General features: G+C 46.3%; 1 protein-coding gene across 5 annotated transcripts in view; it reads right to left on the bottom strand.

Moving 5' to 3' along the window:
* Positions 1 to 6611, bottom strand: part of HDAC8 (histone deacetylase 8) — a 128771-nt gene extending 122160 nt beyond the window's left edge. For 4 of the 5 annotated variants that reach the window (XR_012850144.1, XM_075834264.1, XM_075834267.1 and 1 more), the window contains exon 1: positions 6464 to 6611. Coding sequence is in view for 4 of the 5 variants with exons in the window: in XM_075834264.1 (XP_075690379.1) it covers positions 6464 to 6550 (87 nt within the window). In the remaining variant the exon portion in view is untranslated. The remainder of the gene's footprint in view (positions 1 to 6463) is intronic. The other variant, XM_075834265.1, reaches the window with a different exon arrangement.
* Between the last annotated feature and the right edge of the window lie 13499 nt (positions 6612 to 20110).

The raw sequence follows: 20110 nt of genomic DNA, 5'->3' as shown, positions 1-20110 counted from the left end.
CCATACCCTGGAAAACCCTTTTAACAATTTTTGGTGTGTGTCTCTCCAGTGGCACAAGCTGGGCGCGACATATTTGCCACTGAAATGGCATATCTAGGGAAAAATTTAGATTTTTACTTTGCACCATCCACAGCGCAATTATTTATGGAAAAGACCTGTGGGTGGAATGCTCACTATACCCCTTAATAAAGGCCGTGATGGGTGTAGTTTCCAAAATGGGGTCATTTCTCAGGGGTTTCTTTTATTACTTCACATCAGAGCCTCTGCAATTGTGAACCAATACTTTGTAAATCGGCCTCAATTTCGCATGGTACTCTTTCACTCCTGAGCCTGGTGGAAAGTCCAGGCAAAAGATTAGGGCCACATGTAGGGTGATTCTAAAACCTCAAATGCCTTTGCAAAGTCCAAAAATACAATATCCACAGCGGCCCCTCTGTCTAGGCTTCTGCTCACCCCTTCATAAAAACATATCAGGTTTGTTTGACAACTTCTGTCCTTAGTAAAACCGTGTTGCCTGTCACTTGTGCTACTATTTTTTGTCAAATACTCCTGAATATAGTCCCTCAACAGCCCCTCAAAAAATTTTCCCACGATGACCACAGTTAAAGAAGTTGTCCACTACCGGACAACTGATGACCTATCCCCCGGATAGGTCATCAGTATATTATCTGTGGGGGTCAGATACCCGGACCATGCACAAATCAGCTGCTCCGATCATGAAATAGCGGCCAAGCTGTAGCTCTGCACCTATTCAAGTGAATAGGAAGAGAGGTGAAGTTATGCAGTACGGCCGCTATGCAATGTACGGAGCCAAATGCTAGCGGCTCCATACATTTCATACTGTGCAATGACATCTGGTTCCTGTAGGCCACCGGAGCAGCTGATCGGGCAGGGCCCAGGTGTCTGACCCCCACAGATCATATACTGATGACCTATGTGGTGGATAAGTCATCGGTTCCCTGGTAGTGGACAACTTCTGTAGATGTAACCTCAATGACCGTCAGTCAGGTCACTCACGGGGGGGGGGGGGGGGATCTATTTGCGCTCTGCCTGGGAACTACGGCACTGCTTCTGACGACACGGTCTATATACGGACAATGATGTTGGGAGTTCCACAAGATATACGTTCAACATAGACCCGTGACGGATGTCAAACAGTGGCATACATCACCCATAGGCACCCATGAAAGGCTTAATTCACATCTGCGTTGGAGAATCCGTTAGGGGCCATAGTCACATATCCGGCTGAGATTACTGAAAACAATAGCGCAGAAAGCTTCCCTATTGTTTGATGTAAAATCACAGACACCCAGACGAAAAACCTGACGGAAACCATTAAAGTCAATGGGTTCCCTCGGACGCAGGCGATGTCTGTCGTGCAACCGAACCGTCGCTACCGGTATTCCCTTGTTGTGCTCCTCTGACTGAACCAAACCACGAAATGCAGATGTGAACGTATACAGTGTGTTTTTTTCGGTTTTTTTTTTAAAAGGATTCCTCAGAATGGAATAGCGTAGACTATTCTATCCTTCAAAAACAAGGTATACCGACATATACTATTCCAAAAGAACATTCTTTGGTTTCTGTTGGGATAATGGAGCCCTATAAATACGTTTATTGTGTACGTCGGGAGCTTTCCCGACGTACTCGATAAACATAGGGCAGTAGCGTGATGTGAATGGGGCCTAACCTAGTTACCAGCCATCGTTCACCTACTTTTGAATGACCACTAATAACTCCTAGCACAGAGACTCATTTGTATCTGAAGTCCCCACACTAGGTTTTTTTAGTGGCGCACGCATCTGTGATTCACCAAAATTCTGGCATATCTTGGGTGATTCTGCGCCCCTTACAAGCATCAGTAAACTGCTCTAAGCTGTCATTGGTTAGTTTACATCACGTGGTGCCCAGTTACGTCAGTTCATTGTGCTACTTTTAAAAGTAGGCCAATGACCCGTGGATAACATAGGACCACGTGATGTAAACTAACCAATAACAGCTTAGAGCTGGTCAGCGTCATACACTTCTATTCACAACGCCCACTTGGTCAAAAAGTAAAACACGCCCAGTTGGCCATTAAGAAACTCATTAGCATAAAGTTAATATAGGTCATAACTCTGTCAAAAATGATCGTTTTTTTTAAATAAAGAACACTGCTGTAATCTACATTACAGCGCCGATCACATCATGTACAAGATAGGCCACTTATAATGTGGTGACAGAGCCTCTTTAATGACAGATTGGGCAGCAGAGAAGAAATGAAGCACGCCTTAGGACGAGTTGCCATGAGTCGGATACGCTGTTTAAAAACTGCGTGGTGTATCCGACCTGGATCCCGCCGCGCCTTCCGTACGAAACAGAATTTCTGCTGCGGAATGCAGCGCTGGGTTAAAAAAATAAAATGACTGTACTTACCCCCTCCATCTTTTCTGCGCGTAGTACACTGCTAAAGAACACTGCTGTAATCTACATTACAGCGCTGATCACATCATGTACAAGATAGGCCACTTATAATGTGGTGACAGAGCCTCTTTAATGCTTTCATATCGTGCTGTTTTTTTGTTTTTTTTTACAGGTATTGCCGCAACCGTAACTGCCTAAACTATAAAAATATTGTGTTATTTATTCCACGCAGTGAACGTAAAAAATACAACGTAAAAAACAATGCCAGAATTTCTGTTTTTTGGTCACTTTGCCCTACAAAAATGTAAATAAAAAGTGATCAAAAAAAGTCGCAAGTATCCAAAAATGGTAGCCCTAAAACTATAGCTCTTTCTTTTTACAAAACTAATTTTATTGTGTAAAAAGTTGTAAAACAGAAAAAAAGAGCCAGAAATTAGGTATTACCGGAATCGTACTGACCCGCATAATAAAGTTAACATGTAATTTATAAACGCATGGTGAACGCTGTATAAAAAAAATTGCTGATTTTTGGTCACTTTGCCTCCCAAAAAAACAGGATAAAAAAAGTCATCAAATAGTTACATGTACCCCAAAATGGTACCAATAACAACTACAGCTCGTACCGCAAAAAACAGCCCTCATACCGCTACTTCTATGAAAAAATAAAACAAGTTAAGGCTCCAATAAGTCAGGAAATAAAAATATGCAGTTGTGCGGACCCGAGGGGAACATTTCTTCTGTTTCAAAAGGCGATTTATCGAGGCCCTAAAATCAGGGAACCAGGATGGGGAGGGCCCAAACATATTTGCTGGAAGTGAGGGTGCCCGTATTATAACAGGACCACACTTCCCCAGAAAAATTCCCTAAACTGCAAAGGTGCGGAGTGTGGACCAAAAGGGGGATAAGTAACAGCATTTATCAGTGCATCACTGGCCTGTGCAGAAAGTATTGCTAAACAGCGTAACAAATATCAATAGATAATTTTGTGTTTTTTCTACCCCATTATTATACCACCTGAGTACACCCCTGATGTACTCTGCCCAGCTTACATGTGCACCCAAATAATAAACTGAAATGCCAGTAAAACTCCAAATAAAACTACTACCAAGCAAAACCTACGCTTCAAAAGCCAAATTGTGCTCCCTCCCTTATGAGCCCCGCAGCGTGCCCAAACAGCAGTTTACTTACACATATATGGCATCGCAATACCCAGGAAAACCCTTTTAACAATTTTTGGGGTGTGTGTCTCCAGTGGCATAAGCTGGGTATGACATATTTGCCACTGAAATGGCATATCTGGGGAAAAATTTTAGTTTTTACTTTGCACCATCCGCAGTGTAATCATTTATGGAAAAGACCTGTGGGGTGAATATTCTCACTACACCCCTTAATAAATGCCTTGAGGGTGCAGTTTCCAAAATGGGGTCACTTCTCAGGGGTTTCTTTTATTATTTCACATCAGAGCCCTGCAAATGTGAACCAATACTTTGTAAGTCGCCAAATAAGGCCTCAACATTGAATGCACCCTTTCACTCCTGAGCCCTGTCAAATGTCCAGGCAAAAGATTAGTGCCCCACATAGGGAGATTCTAAAACCGGGAAACGCAGCATAATAATTAGAGAGCTGCCTTGTTATGGTGGCACAAGCTGGCCACCACATATTGGCATATCTATGGAAATAATCCCATTTCCATTCTGCAACATCGAGTGCACACTAATTTCTGCAAAACAACTGCAGGGGCCAACATGCTCACTACACCCCTAGGTGAATACCTTGAGGGGTGTAGTTTCCAAAATGGCGTAACTTCTTTGCAAATGCGACATATAGACCAGAAACCAATCCAGCAAAATCTGCACTCCAAATAGCGCTCCTTCCCTTCTGAGCCCTGCTGTGTGCCCAAACAGCAGTTTATGATCACATGTGGGGTATTGCCTTACTCTGGAGAAATTGCTTTACAAATGTTGGGGTGCTTTTCCGCCTTTATTAATGAAAAAATGTTGCGCTAAAGCTACGTCTTATTGAAGAAAAATTCTAATAAAATCTATGAAACACCTGTGGGGTCAAACTGCTCACTACACACCTAGATAAATTCCTCAAGGGGTGTAGTTTCCTAAAAGGCATCACTTTTTGGGCGTTTTCACTGTTTTGTCCCCTCAGGGGCTCTGCAAATGCGACATGGCCTCCGCAAATCATTGCTGCTAAATTTGAGCTCCAAAAGCCAAATGGCGCTCTTTCCCTTCTAAGCCCTGCCGTGTGTCCAAACAGCCGTTTATTACCACATATGAGGTACTGTTTTACTCGGGAGAAATTGCTTTACAAATGAGGTGCTTTTTCTCCTTTAGTCCTTGTGGAAATGAGAAAAAATTAGCTAAACCTACATTTTCTTTTAAAGAATGTAGATTTTCATTTTCACTGCCTAATTTCAATAATTTCTGCAATAAAGCTGTAGGGCCAAAATGCTCACTGTACCCCTAGATAATTTCCTTGAGGGGTGTAGTTTTCCAAATGGGGTCACTTTTGGGGGATTTCCACTGTTTGGGCACCGCAAGAGCCCTTCAAACCTGGCATGGTGTCTAAAATATATTATAATAAAAAGGAGGCCCCAAAATCCTCTAGGTGCTCCTTTGGTTCGGAGGCCGCTGCTTCAGTCCGTTAGGGCCACACGTGGGATATTTCCTAATACTGCAGAACCTGGGCAATAAATATTGAGTTGCGGTTATCTGGTAAAACTTCCTGTGTTACAGAAAAAAAAATTGATTAAAAATAAATCTCTGCAAAAAAAATAAAATGTGTCAATTTCACCTCTACTTTACTTTAATTCTTGTGAAACGTCTAAAGGGTTAAGAAACTTTCTAAATGCTGTTTTGAATACTTTGATAGTGAAGTTTTTAAAATGGGGTGACTTATTGGTGGTTTCTAATATATAAGGTCCTAATAGCCATTTCACGATGGAACTGGCCCCTGTAGAAATAGCCTTTTGTAATTTTCTTGATAATGTGAGACTTGAGTCTATAGAGGGATGCGTGAAAAAAAATAGGACATGTCCTAATTTCTCGCGTACCCTTCACACGATCCGTTGAAATAACGGCCGCATGAACGGCCACATTGAGTTATATAGGTCCGTGTGACGGCCGTTTAACACGTTCGTGTGAATAAGGCCTAAGCGATAAAAAAAAAAAAAAAAAAAAAAAACACATGCAATTTTTGATTATAAAAAATACCTAACTTTTGTTTCGCAATGATGTGGAGATATCACACCTTGATAATCGTATATGTTGTTTTGAGGTGTTGACGCTATTAATTGAGCCATACTTAAAATCAGTCAATCAATAGCGTAGTCATCTACGATACGGATTCCGTCAAAACACCGGAAACCATTTGCAACGGAAGCGTTACTATTGAAATCAATAGTAATGCAAACGGAAAGCTATGGTTTCCGTTTCGGTTCCGTTCATGGGTTCTCTTGACTGAAAGCTCAGACGGAACCCATGAACAAGGAGCCCAGATGCAGCTGTGAATGAAGCCTAAACATTCACGTAATAGCAGCAGAAATCGTCTACAGATATAAATGTATGGGTTACATGTTTTAGGCCATTCCTACTCAGAACTGTTCTGTAGAATTATCTATAATGTGGCCAGTTATGACTGAGCTACAGGATCCTCCCTGTAGAGAATCCATTCTAGCCGTCTACTAGAATGGAGTTTCTATGTGGAGCTCCTGCAAGCAACTCTATTGTAGCCATTTTAAAAGTGACTAGTCTAGACTGGAGTTGTTCTACCAGGAGCAACTCCATTCTAGGCGCAACCGAATGTTTCCATTGCTTACAGTCCAGTCATTGGTTATCGTTAAGGGCAACTCTATACAGAAACAATCAATGAAAAGTTCTACTATGTGTTCATTATTCCCAGCCGTTGATGACCTCCGCCTTTTCTGGTATCATAGACATGACGTTATTATGATCTCTGCCCTCTCTCCTTTCTATTAGTGGCTTCTGCCTCCCAACGTTGTGCCGCCGCTGTTTCAGCCCCTGCCCATAACCAACATGGAAGCTTATCTCACCCGGCGCGGCACTTTGCTCTGCACATTGTCGCACAGCTGCACGTATTCAGGGCTGTAGATGTAAACAGGGGGGAACGGCTCCTCCATGCCAGACCAGCAGCGTAAAGAACTGAGGAGACGCTCCTGCGATGTCCACCCTTCTAACACTTCCCCTGCAAAACAACGCGGGAAGACAAACGTTCCGCCTTGTATCTATCGCTAGTACAGTGCGGCTGCTAGAGCTCCTGCCTAGTCAGGGGGTAATGAAAATGCTGCTGTGTCCGGCTTTGGTTTTATTTTCTGAAGTCAGCTCTGACACCTATACCAGCAGCAGCGACTCATAGATAGTGCAACATAAATCATGTCACCAGTCAAATTTGCTGACTGTTTGAAAAGGCCCTTCTATCCCATAAGCGCTATGCAATTCCTAAAGTGAGGCATATATTACCAGACATTGCCCGTGCTTCACATGTAGTGCCAACATAGTATGAAACATTACCCAGTCTGGCAAATTCTCAGCTCTCCGTTCTAGATAATCGAGGGGGATCCCACGCATACAACGTCCATATGTCTAAGGCTATGTTCACACAGAGTTTTTTTGCAGGCAGAAATTCCATCTAGAATTTTGAGGCAGATTTTCATCTCTCTGCACGCCATTTGCGGCGTTTTTCACCCGCAGCCGTTAAGCGCCGCAGGCAAAAAACGCAGCGAAATACGCTTTCCCTCCCATTGATGTCAATGGGAGGTCGGAGATGTAAACGCCCGAAGATAGGGCATGTCACTTCTTGTCAATGAAAAATGGCTCAAAAAACGAGTAAGAAGTGACCTCTTTTTTCGCAGGCGTCTTTTTACGCGTTTTTTGTTTTTTTTAAAATGAGGCCTAAAAAACGCCCCGTCGGAACAGAACGTCGTATTTCCCATTGAAATCAATGGGCAGATGTTTGTAGGCGCTCTGCTTCCGTTTCTTAGGCGTTTTTCGAAGCGTAACCCCCCCCCCCCCCCCCCCAAATACGTCTGAAAACACTACGTATGCACATACCCTGATACTAGTCACAAGAAATCTATCAAGTCTGGATTTCTTGCGACTGTTGTGTCACAGTTGTGGAAACTTGTGGCTCCCAACACAACCACGTTCACTTTTTTTTACTTCTCTGGCCCTGTGACATGTACCGCGGCCAAAGTCGCAGTGTGTTAACAAGACATGAAAAAGGTGTCTTTTTAACCCCTCAGAGAGATTGTTAAAATATATACCATTTTCCAATATACCTTCCTCACAGTTTTCAAGATCTCTGCTTGTTTTCTGTAAGCTAATAATAAAATACCCAGCACCAGATGCAACCTCTACAATGTCTGATTTTTCCGTCTCAGCCCCATGCACACGAATGTGTTTTTGCGACCGCAATTCATTTCTATGGGCCCATGCACACAACAGTGGTTTTCCGCGGTCCGTGCATTGCCCAGGAGCCTGGACCGCAAAAAGATAAGACATGTCTTATTACGGCCATTTGCGGTCCAGGCTCATAGAAATGAATGCAAGCGGGCATGTGCACCGCCCACGATTTGTGGGCAGGCCATGGCCTTCCGAGCCGAAAATCACGGCAGTGCACACCACTACGGTCGTGTACATGAGGCCTTATTCATTTTATTTATGTCCACGCGATCTACACACGTATAAGGAACATATTATCATGTTGTAATTGTGTGATACAGAAAACAGTTGGAGAAGATTTCCAATACTAAGGCCCCATGGACACAAACGTGCTTTTGCGGCCGCAATTCCCCTGAAAATCCATGGGAGAATTGCGGCCCTATTAATTTCTGTGGGGCCATGCACACGACCGTGGTTTTCACGGTCACGGTCTGTGCATGGCCCAGGAGCCTTGGACCGCAGAAAGAACGTGCATGTCTTATTACGGTCTTGTTCTGCGGTCCAGGCTCATTGAAAAGAATGGCCGCGGCCATGTGCAAGGCCCACGATTTGCGGGCGGCTCGCGGGTAACACTCCGATGCCGGCCTACCCAAAAATCATGTGCAAGAGGCCTAAGAGTACCAATACACAAGGTGGATTTGCTGAAGGTTTTTCCGCATCAAAATTTCTGAATTACCTGCGGATTTTGATGCAGAATCACTGGATTTCAAAAGGGTGAAATCTGCAGTAAACATCCGGAAAATAATCAGCATGCTCCGATTTATGTGCGAAAAATGTTCAGAATCATGTGGATGAGATTTGCTCATATATCTTATTCACATGGCTGGAACTATAATCCACTGCAAATTTTTTGCATGGAATGTCTGCCACATTTCCGTTATGTACATAGGGGGCCTAACGCCCAAAGAGGCTGATGACTATACTGCTCCATATACTATCCATATGGCCAATAGCTGAATTTTCAGTTTTCTCCTGTAGTTAGGCCTCATGCACACAAACGTGTTTATGTGGCCGTAATTCACCCGCAAATCTGCCTGGTGAATTGTGGTCCCATTCATTTTTATGGGCCCATACACATGACCGTGGTTTCCATGGTTCGTGCATTGCCCGGGAGCCTGGACCGCATAAAGATAGGACATGTCTTATTACAGTTGTATTATGCGGTCCAGGCTCACAGAACTGAATGCGCGCGGCCATGTGCACGGCCGGATTTGTAGGTGGCCCGCGGGTGACACTTCGCGGCCGTCCGAGCCGCAAATCACGAGCCGTGCACACTACTACGGTCGTGTGCATGAGCACTTAAACTTTATTGAAAGACATGGCAGATTTATGCTGGCCTAAAACAGGAGATTTTTTTAATTTTTATTTTTTTAACTGGCCTCACAGCGTTCCAAATTATTATGCAAATGTTATTTTTCGCAGATTTTCTAAATAGACAATCCAAATGACAGTCAGTATAATCTTCAAGCCATCAACTGTTGGAGTATAATGCGAATTTTATTGAACAAATCTAATGATAAAATACTCAAAATGCACGGTTTCAAATTATTATGCACAACAGAGATCAAAACATTTTAAAGGTTGTAAAGAGAACTACAATGGTAATTTGTTGAATTTTTAGCATCAGGAGTACATATTTACAGAAATCAAAAGCTCTTTCAATCAAAAAAAACGGAGCAGGCCAAGTTACATATTATCATAGGACCCCTTCTTTGATATCACCTTCACAATTCTTGCATCCATTGAATTTGTGCGTATTTGGACAGTTTCTGCTTGAATATCTTTGCAGGATGTCAGAATAGCCTCCCAGAGCTTCTGTTTTGATGTGAACTGCCTCCCACCCTCATAGATATTTTGCTTGAGGATGCTCCAAAGGTTCTCAATAGGGCTGAGGTCAGGGGAACATGGGGGCCTCACCATGAGTTTCTCTCCTTTTATGCCCATAGCAGCCAATGACACAGAGGTATTCTTTGCAGCATGAGATGGTGCATTGTCATGCATGAAGATAATTTTGCTACGGAAGGCACGGTTCTTCTTTTTGTACAACGGAAGAAAGTGGTCAGTCATAAACTCTACGTACTTTGTAGAGGTCATTTTCACATCGTCAGGGACCCTAAAGGGGCCTACCAGCTCTCTCCCCATGATTCCAGCCCAAAACATGACTCCGTCACCTCCTTGCTGACATCGCAGCCTTGTTGGGACATGGTGGCCATTCACCGACCATCCACTACTCCATCCATCTGGACCATCCAGGGTTGCACGGCACTCATCAGTAAACAACACGGTTTGAAAATTAGTCTCCATGCATTTCTGAGCCCACTGCAACCGTTTCTGCTTGTGAGCATTGTTTAGGGGTGGCAGAATAATAGCTTTATGCACACTTGCAAACCTCTGGAGGATCCTACACCTTGAGGTTCGCGGGACTCCAGAGGCACCAGCGGCTTCAAATACCTGTTTGCTGCTTTGCAATGGCATTTTAGCAGCTGCTCTCCTAATCCTATTAATTTGTCTGGCAGAAACCTTCCTCATTATGCCTTTATCTGAACAAACCCGTCTGTGCTCTGAATCAGCCACAAATCTTTTCATAGTGCGATGATCACGCTTAAGTTTTCTTGAAATATCCAATGTTTTCATATCTTGTCCAGGGTATTGCAATATTTCACGCTTTTCGGCAGCAGAGAGATCCTTTTTCTTTCCCATATTGCTTGAAACCTGTGGCCTGCTTAATAATGTGGAACGTCCTTCTTAAAGGCATGGTGTCGCCCCAAAAACATGTTTTTTTTTTAAAATTTAAACATTTAGTGTGTGGGTGATAAAACATTGTTCAAATTTTTTTTATTTTTTTCGCGAGTCAGGAAATATTATAAATTTTTTCAAATTTATAATACTACCCATTTTTGGTCACTAGATGGAGCTGTTTGGAGCTAGTTCCCAAAATTGCAGCATTGCAACATTGGGTTAAAAGCTATCGCTCTAGTGAGCGCTCAGCATCCCCCCCTCCTTTATCCTGGCTAGTGCCGGGATAAACGAGGGGTTTGAAAGGTTTAACCTGCTACACTGTGCGTCGCCATTTTTTGAGGTAACCCACAGTGTAGTAGGTTTACATGCAGTAGTAAACACACACAAACACTAACATACATTGAAATCGCTTACCTGCTCCTGCCGCCGCGGCCCGTCCGCTCCCTTTGCTGCCGCTGTTCCATGTGCACTTGTCCGGAAGCCGCGACCGGAAGTAGTAATATTACTGTCCGGCCGCGACTTCCGGTCCACAGGAAAATGGCGCCGGACGGCGCCAATTTCGAATAGGACTGTGTGGGAGCGGCGCATGCGCAGTTCCCACACAGACGCCGTACACGGCAGTCAATGGGACGGGAGCCGTTCGCAGTCCCTATGGGACTGTGGCTGCCGTATTCCATGTCTGTGTGTGTCGTTAATCGACACACACAGAAATGGAACAAAAAATGGCAGCCCCCATAGGGAAAAAAAAGTGTGAAAAAAAGAAACAGTAAAACACAAACACACAAATGAAAATAAACGTTTATATTAAGGCACTAACATCTTTAACATATTAATAAAATATTTGTGATGACACTGTTCCTTTAAGTAGTTTTCCTTTGATTGGGCACACCTGGCATACTAATTATCACAGATATCTGAGATTGATTACAATGATCCAAAGAGCCCTAAGACACAATACCATCCATGAGTTTAATTGAAAAACTAATAATTACATTTTTATGACACTTAAACCCAATGTGCATAATAATTTGGAACATGGTGTAATGTACCATAAATAACAGATTATGGTGATTTAGCTACTGAAAAAAAATCAACAACACAGAACAAATTTTTGGCAGTAGATGATTAGTCATTTGAATTAGAAAATGTGGCAAATTAACGGATGAGACAGGGGGGCTTTGAAATCATCCAAATCTATGGCCAGCTTTACTGCTCTGCCTTAACTGAAACGAGATGTAAACTGAATAATGGTGAACTGGCCATTACGAACCCCATCACTAAACACTCACTTACAATATGGGATTCCGTAAAAGATTCAGCGCACTTGATTTCCTCCCACTGACGTCTATTACCATTGTTAAAGAACTGTTTATTTCCCCCGGGTAGTGACACCCCCTGGTCCTTCAGGATATGGATGAATAAAGATCTTGCCAAAGTCTATCACCTTCTCTCCCCAGAGGGCAACCAGTGGCGTAGCTATAGGGGTCACAGTCATGAGCGGGCCCCTAAGCCCAGGTCATGGCCAATACCCCCTTACCACACTGTCCTCTGTGTGGACCCGCCGACATGATATCCGCCGAGGGGTTCAACAGTGGAGAACTGCAGGGCAGAACGTAGGCAGGCTCTCCTGTCTCCCAGAAAGTGCAGACGGGGGGATGAAGTCAGTGACGCTCACCCAGGTCATGGCCAGGCGAACGTCACTACTCCGCCTCCGTCACTGACTCCGCTCCCCTACATCACTTTCTGACTGTCAGGAGAGCCCGTGCAAGTTCCTGAAAGCGCAGGGGGGGAAGGGGTGAAGGGATTAAAAGATTATACTATTTCTGCTAGCTGGGGCCCTGTATCTAAGCCTGCCATGTGGTAGGCTTAGATACAAGGCCTGTTTGTGATACTGTCTGTTGGGCCCCTGTAATGTCCGTGGCTGCGGGCCATCAGCTCCAATCTCCTCCTGACAGCCGCAGCCACTAGTCGGCAAGCGCTGGCCCCAGCCTCGCGTCCACTCACCTCAGCCAGATCCCGTAGGGTGCGAGCGCACGTTCGTGCCCGCTCTTACAGGGGCAACGCGAGCATCGGTCTTCTGATGAACTTGAACCCGTGAGTGCCCTGGACTATAAGAGGGCTCCAGTCCCCTGCTTCTATGCCTGAACATTGTTGATGTTTCCTAAGTTTGTCTATGTGATGGCCTCCTAGTGTTTTCCTGTTCCTGTTCCGTGCATTCCGTACTATCCTGGTCAAGCACTGTGCTGTGCCAAAGTCGTGTCGTGCTGTATCCCACGTCTGACCTGCTTCACCTCGCGGGACGTCTACCTGCTGCCCAGTCCAAGCCGAGCCTGCCCTGCTGCTGTCCGAGCTGCCACAGGTACCTATATGAACTATAGACATTGACCTGCGCCCTGTTGGCCAGCTGCCTTACCGCCAAGGCGGTACGGCCCAGTGGGTCCACAGACCCTTCGTGAAAGTACGCTCAGGCCATGGACCCCGCTGGTCGATTCAAGACTATGACGACGTCTCAAGAAATGCGGGCGGATATGCTAGACCTCTGGTCTCGACAGGACCAACTCCTCCAGGCATTGAACATTCTTGCACGTCGGCAGGAGGCACAAGATGCCGTTCCTCCTACTACACCTCCTGGCAGTGTTGATCCTCAGACTACACCTCTTGGCAGTGTTGACCCGCGTGTTTCTTTGCCACTTCCTGACTGATATGATGGAGAAGCAAGTACCAGTCATGGATTTCTGAATCGGTGCCAGATCCACTTCAGCCTGTATAATAGGACATTTTCGTCTGATGGCGCAAGGGTCGCTTTCACCATCTCTTTCTCCTCACTAGCAAGGCTCTTGCATGGGCAAACCCTATATGAGAGAGACAAGGACCAGAGACCCTTGATTTCCACGCCTTTCTCTGGACTTTTCATGTGGTGTTTGAGGAGCCTGGTCGGGTCTCATCTGCAGCGGCTTCTTTGATTAACCTTCGCCAAGGAGACACTTCCGTGAGTGTGTACGCCATCCACTTCCACACCCTGGCGGGAGAGCTGTTATGGAACAATGAGGCCCTGGTGGCTGCATTCTGGCATGGACTGGCTCCTAAAATTAAGGACGAACTTGCCGCTCGGGATCTGCCGTCTGCCCTGAATGACCTCATCCTTCTGTCCGCCTGGATTTATATATGGATCCAAGAACGCCTCCAAGAGGTTAGACGGGACGGAGTTCTCCCCAGTCTGGCTCCTACTTTGCACCAACCCCTGCTGTCCTCAGATGTCAATCCTCCTAAGGAGTCTGATAATGGACCAGTGTAAGTTATCCACCCAGAAGAGGCAACGCAGACGCACTTCTGTCTTTATTGCAGCCTCGGTGGCCATCTTGTGCGCCTGTGTCCCCAAAGATCCCAAAGCCTAGGGTTGCTAGGAGTGACTACCTTGGGTAAGAATGGACTTCCGTCTACTTTGTCCATACCTGTGACCATAGTGTCCGGTGAGAGAACGCATCAGGTCTCTGCGTATCTGGACTCTGGATCCGCTGCTAATTTCATCAGTAGTGACCTGGTGGACCTTCTGCAATTACCCACCACCCCTCTGGAGAGCCCGTTGACAGTTGCTTCAGTAAATGGACTACCTCTGCCATACCCAGTTATAGCTGTGACCAAGCCGCTGAGGCTCCAAGTAGGGGCTGTTCCCTCCGATCTTCTGTCGTTCTATTTCCTATCCAAAGCTGTTAACCCCGTTCTGCTGGGACTGCCTTGGCTCCAACTGCATGCCCCAGTCCTGGACTGGAATTCTGGAGAGGTTCTCCAGTGGGGCCCTGAGGGTAAAAGCCGTTGCCTGGTGCAGACTCGTTTGGTTCAGCCTTCTCTGCCTTGGTCATTGGCAGGATTGCCGAGTTATTATGCTGCATTTTCGGACGTCTTCAGCAAGAGGGAGGCAGAGACATTGCCTCCAAATCGGGTGTATGACTGCCCTATTGAACTGATTCCTGGTGCATCCATTCCCCATGGTAGGGTATATCCTCTCTCCTTGCCAGAGACTCTGTCCATGTCCGCCTAAGTGAAAGAGAACTTGGAGAGGGGCTTTATACGAAAGTCTTCCTCCCCGGTAGGAGCCGGGTTCTTCTTTGTCAAAAAGAAAGATGTCACTCTTCGTAATTTGTATCGACTACCGAGGTCTCAACCAGATCATGGTGAAGAATAAATATCCGTTGCTACTGATCTCTGAACTGTTTGATCGCATATCTGGTGCCAAGATTTTTTCTAAACTAGACCTGCGTGGGGCTAACAACCTAGTCCGGATTGGCCAGGGTGATGAATGGAAGACTGCATTTAACACCCGTGATGGACACTATGAGTATCTAGTAATGCCCTTCGGCCTTTGTAATGCTCCCGCGGTCTTCCAGGAGTTTGTTAATGACATTTTCCGTGACCTCCTCTATGTTTGTGTAGTAGTCTACCTTGATGACATCTTGATTTTTTGTCCAGATCCTATGATGCATCAGAGACATGTCCGTCAAGTTCTGCTATGGTTAAGGGAGAATCGTCTGTACGCCAAGTTGGAGAAGTGCGTGTTTGACAGAGATGCTCTACCCATCCTGGGCTACAAGACACTATAATGGAAGAATGATAAACTTAGGCACACAACAATATAGAAATGTGAAAATATATAAATTTTATTACATAAAAACATGAACAAGTTTAAAAGATGTATAAAAAGATGAGTCACACAATGATTTAGGCGTCAACCTGGGCTAGACCAAGAATAAATAATTAACATTTGTTAGGAGCAGATTACAGACACGATGTACAGAAAAATCTAGTAGAAACCGTCAAACAGGGTATCAGACAATATTAGCGACTGCTAAGTATGAGATGGCAATTAGTAAATGTAATGTGGACAAAGTCCAATAACTATGCCAAATACGTGTAAAGGATCTGCCAGGCACAGCTTCGGGGTTAACGCCCATAGGTAATCAGTCGGCACCTGAGTCTATGTCTCTGAGACTGACTCCAGCTTCCACCACTCAGGCTGGCAGGCTTAGGAGTGGGAGAGCCTATCACAGCCTGGCCAGACGGAGCTAGCTCCCGCCCTCGGTCTATTTATACCTGCCTTTCCTGTTCCTCCTTTGCTTGTGATTCTTCTCGTGTGGTTTCCTGGCCCAGCTACAGCTCCTGACTATTTGATCCTGCTCCATACTGACCCTGGCTTTCTGACTACTCTCCTGCTCTGCGCTTGGTACCTCGTACACTCCTGGTTTGACTCGGCTCGTTCACCTCTCTTGTTGCTCACGGTGTTGCCGTGGGCAACTGCCCCATTTCCCTTAGCTTTGTGTACCCTTGTCTGTTTGTCTCGTGCACTTACTGAATGTAGGGACCGCCGCCCAGTTGTACCCCGTCGCCTAGGGCGGGTCGTTGCAAGTAGGCAGGGACAGAGTGGCGGGTAGATTAGGGCTCACTTGTCTGTTTCCCTACCCCTATCATTACATAATCACAAGCCCATTACCTAGTCTACCCTGGTCCCTGTCTCTACTATGGACCCCCTTGAGACCCTGGCCCAGCAAATGCAGGGTCTCTCCCTACAGGTCCAGGCCCTGGCTCAGAGGGTCAACCAGCCTGACGCTACCATGGTAGTGCCCCTCACCTCACCTCTTGAACCCCACCTCAAGTTGCCTGACCGGTTCTCAGGGGACCGGAGGACTTTTGTCTCCTTTCGGGAGAGTTGTAGGCTCTACTTTCGTTTAAAGCCTCACTCCTCAGGTTCTGAGAGCCAGCGGGTGGGTATAATTATGTCCCGGCTCCAGGAAGGGCCCCAAGAGTGGGCCTTCTCCTTGGCTCCTGACGCCCCTGAACTTTCCTCCGTTGATCGTTTCTTTTCTGCTCTCGGACTCATTTATGACGAGACTGACAGGACTGCCTTTGCCGAGAGTCAGCTGGTGACCTTACGTCAGGGTAAGGGACCTGTTGAGGAGTATTGTTCTGACTTTAGGAAGTGGTGCGTAGCTTCTCGGTGGAATGACCCTGCCTTAAGGTGCCAGTTTAGGTTGGGTCTGTCGAACGCCCTGAAAGACCTGCTATTTAGCTATCCCTAGCAGGTCAGTCATTGCCGTCCCACATCCTCTCCGATGACACGGTCACCAGAAGTGGGGTGGACTCCATCTTTGTACCCCTCATTTGACGCCGATTTCCTCCTTCCGTGGCTGTTCCACTCAGCTTCCAAAATTCACAACATATGGGGTAGACAGTATATAGGAGTGGGTCTTGCCAGGATGATGCCACCCCCAGACGAAGGCATTTGCCGAAACGCGCGTCGGGTGCGTGCGTCTCCTCTGTGTGCAACCATGTCCATTGGTATGTAAATCTATCTTTCACCGGTCAGTAACCTTATTCTGGTATTTCTGACTCTACTGAGCCTGTTTGCAGCACTTCATTATCAGTGTCTTTACTGTGACATATTTGGCATAACTATTGGACTTTGTCCTCATTACATTTACTAATTGCCAGCTCATACTTAGCAGTCGCTAATATTGTCTGATAACCTGTTTGACGGTTTCTGCTAGATTTTTCTGTACATCCTGTCTGTAATCTGCTCATAACAAATGTTAATTATTTATTCTTGGTCTAGCAAAGGTTGACGCCTATATCATTGTGTGACTCATCTTTTTATCCATCTTTTAAACTTGTTCATGTTTTTATGTAATAAAATTTATATATTTTCACATTTCTATATTGTTGTGTGCCTAAGTTGATCATTCTTCCATTATAGTGTCTTATAGCATTTCTTGATCAACGCACCAAGGTTAACTTGGTCATTACTAAGGATTCTTGCATAGTGCCATCTATACAATCTGTAACATTGTATTATAGTTAGATGTTTACATTTTTGCACTATTTGAACTAAAATCCTCTGTGGGTATTTATTGGTTTCCATCCTGGGCTACATCATCTTGAATCGATGTCTGGAGATGGATCCTGAGAAGGTAAAGTCTGTCCTGGAATGGCCATGCCTTCAAGGCTTGAGGGCCATACAGCGCTTTTTGGGATTCGCCAATTTTTACAGCCAATTTATTCCAAACTTCTCCTCACTGACTTCTACCATCTCTAACTTCACTAAGAAGGGTATGAGCGCCAAGGTGTGGACTCCTGAGTTACCTGAAGAGTGCCTTCCCGTCAGCCTCTATCCTCCTTCATCTGGATGTCTCTCTGCAGTTCTCGTCGGAGGTGGACGCAAACTCTGTGAGTACTGGTGCACTCCTGTTCCAGAGAGGTCCCAAGGACAAGTCAAGGGTATGTGTAAAGGATCTGCCAGGCACAGCTTCTGTGTCAACGCCCATAGGTAATCAGTCTGCACCTGCTTCTATGTCTGTGAGACTGACTCCATCTTCCACCACTCAGGATGGCAGGCTTAGGAGTGGGAGAGCCTATCACAGCCTGGCCAGACAGAGCTAGCTCCCGCCCTCTGTCTATTTATACCTGCCTTTCCTGTTCCTCCTTGCTTGTGACTCTTCTCTGTTGGTTTCCTGGCCCTGCTGCAGCTTCTTGAACTATTTGTCCCTGCTTCATATTGACCCTCGCTTACTGACTACTCTCCTGCTCTGCGTTTGGTACCTCGTACACTCCTGGTTTGACTCGGCTTTTTCACTACTCTCCTGCTCTGCGTTTGGTACCTCGTACTCTCCTGGTTTGACTCGGCTCGTTCACTACTCTTGTTGCTCACAGTGTTGCCGTGGGCAACTGCCCCATTTTCCTTAGCTTCTGTGTACCCTTGTCACAAGAATCTGACCTACCTCCAGACGGCCCAATGGCTGAACCCTAGTCAGGCCAAGTGGTCACTGTTCTTTACCAGGTTCCAGTTTTGTGCGCCTGGATGATCGTGGAAGAATCCTCCGCTGGGGACACTCCTCTAGACTGGAAGGTCACGCGGGGGTCCGCGGGATCTGATTGCTCGTCATTTCTGGTGGCCCACACTGCCGAAGGACATTATAGACTTAGTTTCTTCCTGTGCTGTATGTGCAGCCATTGCCTGTGCTGCTCCAGCCATTGCCTGTGCTCAATGCTCCCTGGCAGCATATAGCTATGGACTTTATTACGGACCTGCCTTTCTCTGCTGGATGCAGTGCTGTCTGGGTTGTGGTGAACCGATTTTTGAAGATGGCCCACTTCGTTCCTCTGACCGGTCTTCCTTCTGCTCCTCATCTTGCCAAGCTGTTCATCCAACACATCTTGCGCCTGCACGGCTTGCCGCAGTATATCCTGTCTGATCGGGGGGTTCAGTTAACCTCGAAGTTCTGGAGAGCCCTCTGCAGACTCCTTGGTGTGAAGTTGGACTTTTCCTCAGTCTACCATCCTCAGTCCAATAGTCAGGTCAAGAGGATCAATCAGATCTTGGAGAACAACCTACGCCACTTCATCTCCAAGCAGCATGATGACTGGGTGGAGTTGCTCCCATGGGCTGAATTCTCCTACAATAATCACACTAGCGAGTCTACAAGGAATACACCGTTCTTCATTGTCTACGGCCAGCAACCACGAATTCCACTCCCGGGGCCCGATACTTCCGAGGTACCAGCAGCTGACTCCGCTTTTAGAGAATTCCTGCAGATCAGGCAGCAGACTCAATCCTCCATCCTAATGGCAGTCGACCGCATGAAACGGAAGGCGGACACAAGGAGAAGAGAACCTCCTCAAATTTGCTCCCAGGTTCCTCGGACCATTCGACATCCTGCAGCAGATCAACCTTCTCGCCTACAAGCTTCGGCTGCCTCCTACCCTCAGGATCCCCAACTCCTTCCATGTCTCCCTCCTGAAACCGGTGGTTCTGAACCGCTATACCAAGACTCCTAGCCCTGCGGTTGCCTCCAGCGGCCCTTCGGACACCTTTGAGGTTAAGAAGATCTTGGACACCAAGAAAGTGAGAGGAAAAACTTTTTATTTGGTGGATTGGAGGGGGTTTGGTCCTGAAGAAAGGTACTGGAAACCAGAGGAGAACCTGGAGAACCCCATCTCTTCTGAAAAAGTTTCTCTCTTGCTATGGTCCCAAGAAGAGGGGGCGTAAGAGGGGGGATACTGTAATGTCCGTGGCTGCGGGCCGTCAGCTCCTATCTCCTCCTGACAGCCGCAGCCACGAGTTGGCAAGTGCTGGCCCCTGCCTCCTCCTCAGGAGAAGCCAGCGCTCGCGTCCACTCACATCAGCCGGATCCCGTAGGGTGCGCGCGCACGCTCATGCCTGCTCTTAAAGGGGCAGCGCACACATCGAACTTCTGGTGAACTTGAGCCCGTGAGTACCCTGGACTATAAGAGGGCTCCAGTACCCTGCTTCTATGCCTGAGCGTTGTTGATGTTTCATAAGTTTGTCTATGTGATGGCCTCCTAGTGTTTTCCTATTCCTGTTCCCTGCATTCCCTACTATCCTGGTCGAGCACTGTGCTGTGCCAAAGTCGTGTCGTGCTGTATTCCACATTTGACCTGCTTCACCTCGCCTGACGTCTACCTGCTGCCTAGTCCAAGGCGAGCCTGCCCTG

Source organism: Rhinoderma darwinii, chromosome 8 (genome assembly GCF_050947455.1).
Source record: "Rhinoderma darwinii isolate aRhiDar2 chromosome 8, aRhiDar2.hap1, whole genome shotgun sequence".
Lineage (NCBI taxonomy): Eukaryota > Metazoa > Chordata > Amphibia > Anura > Rhinodermatidae > Rhinoderma > Rhinoderma darwinii.
The sequence above is the reverse complement of the archived record's forward strand: the minus strand, read 5'-3'. Positions and strand labels throughout refer to the sequence as shown.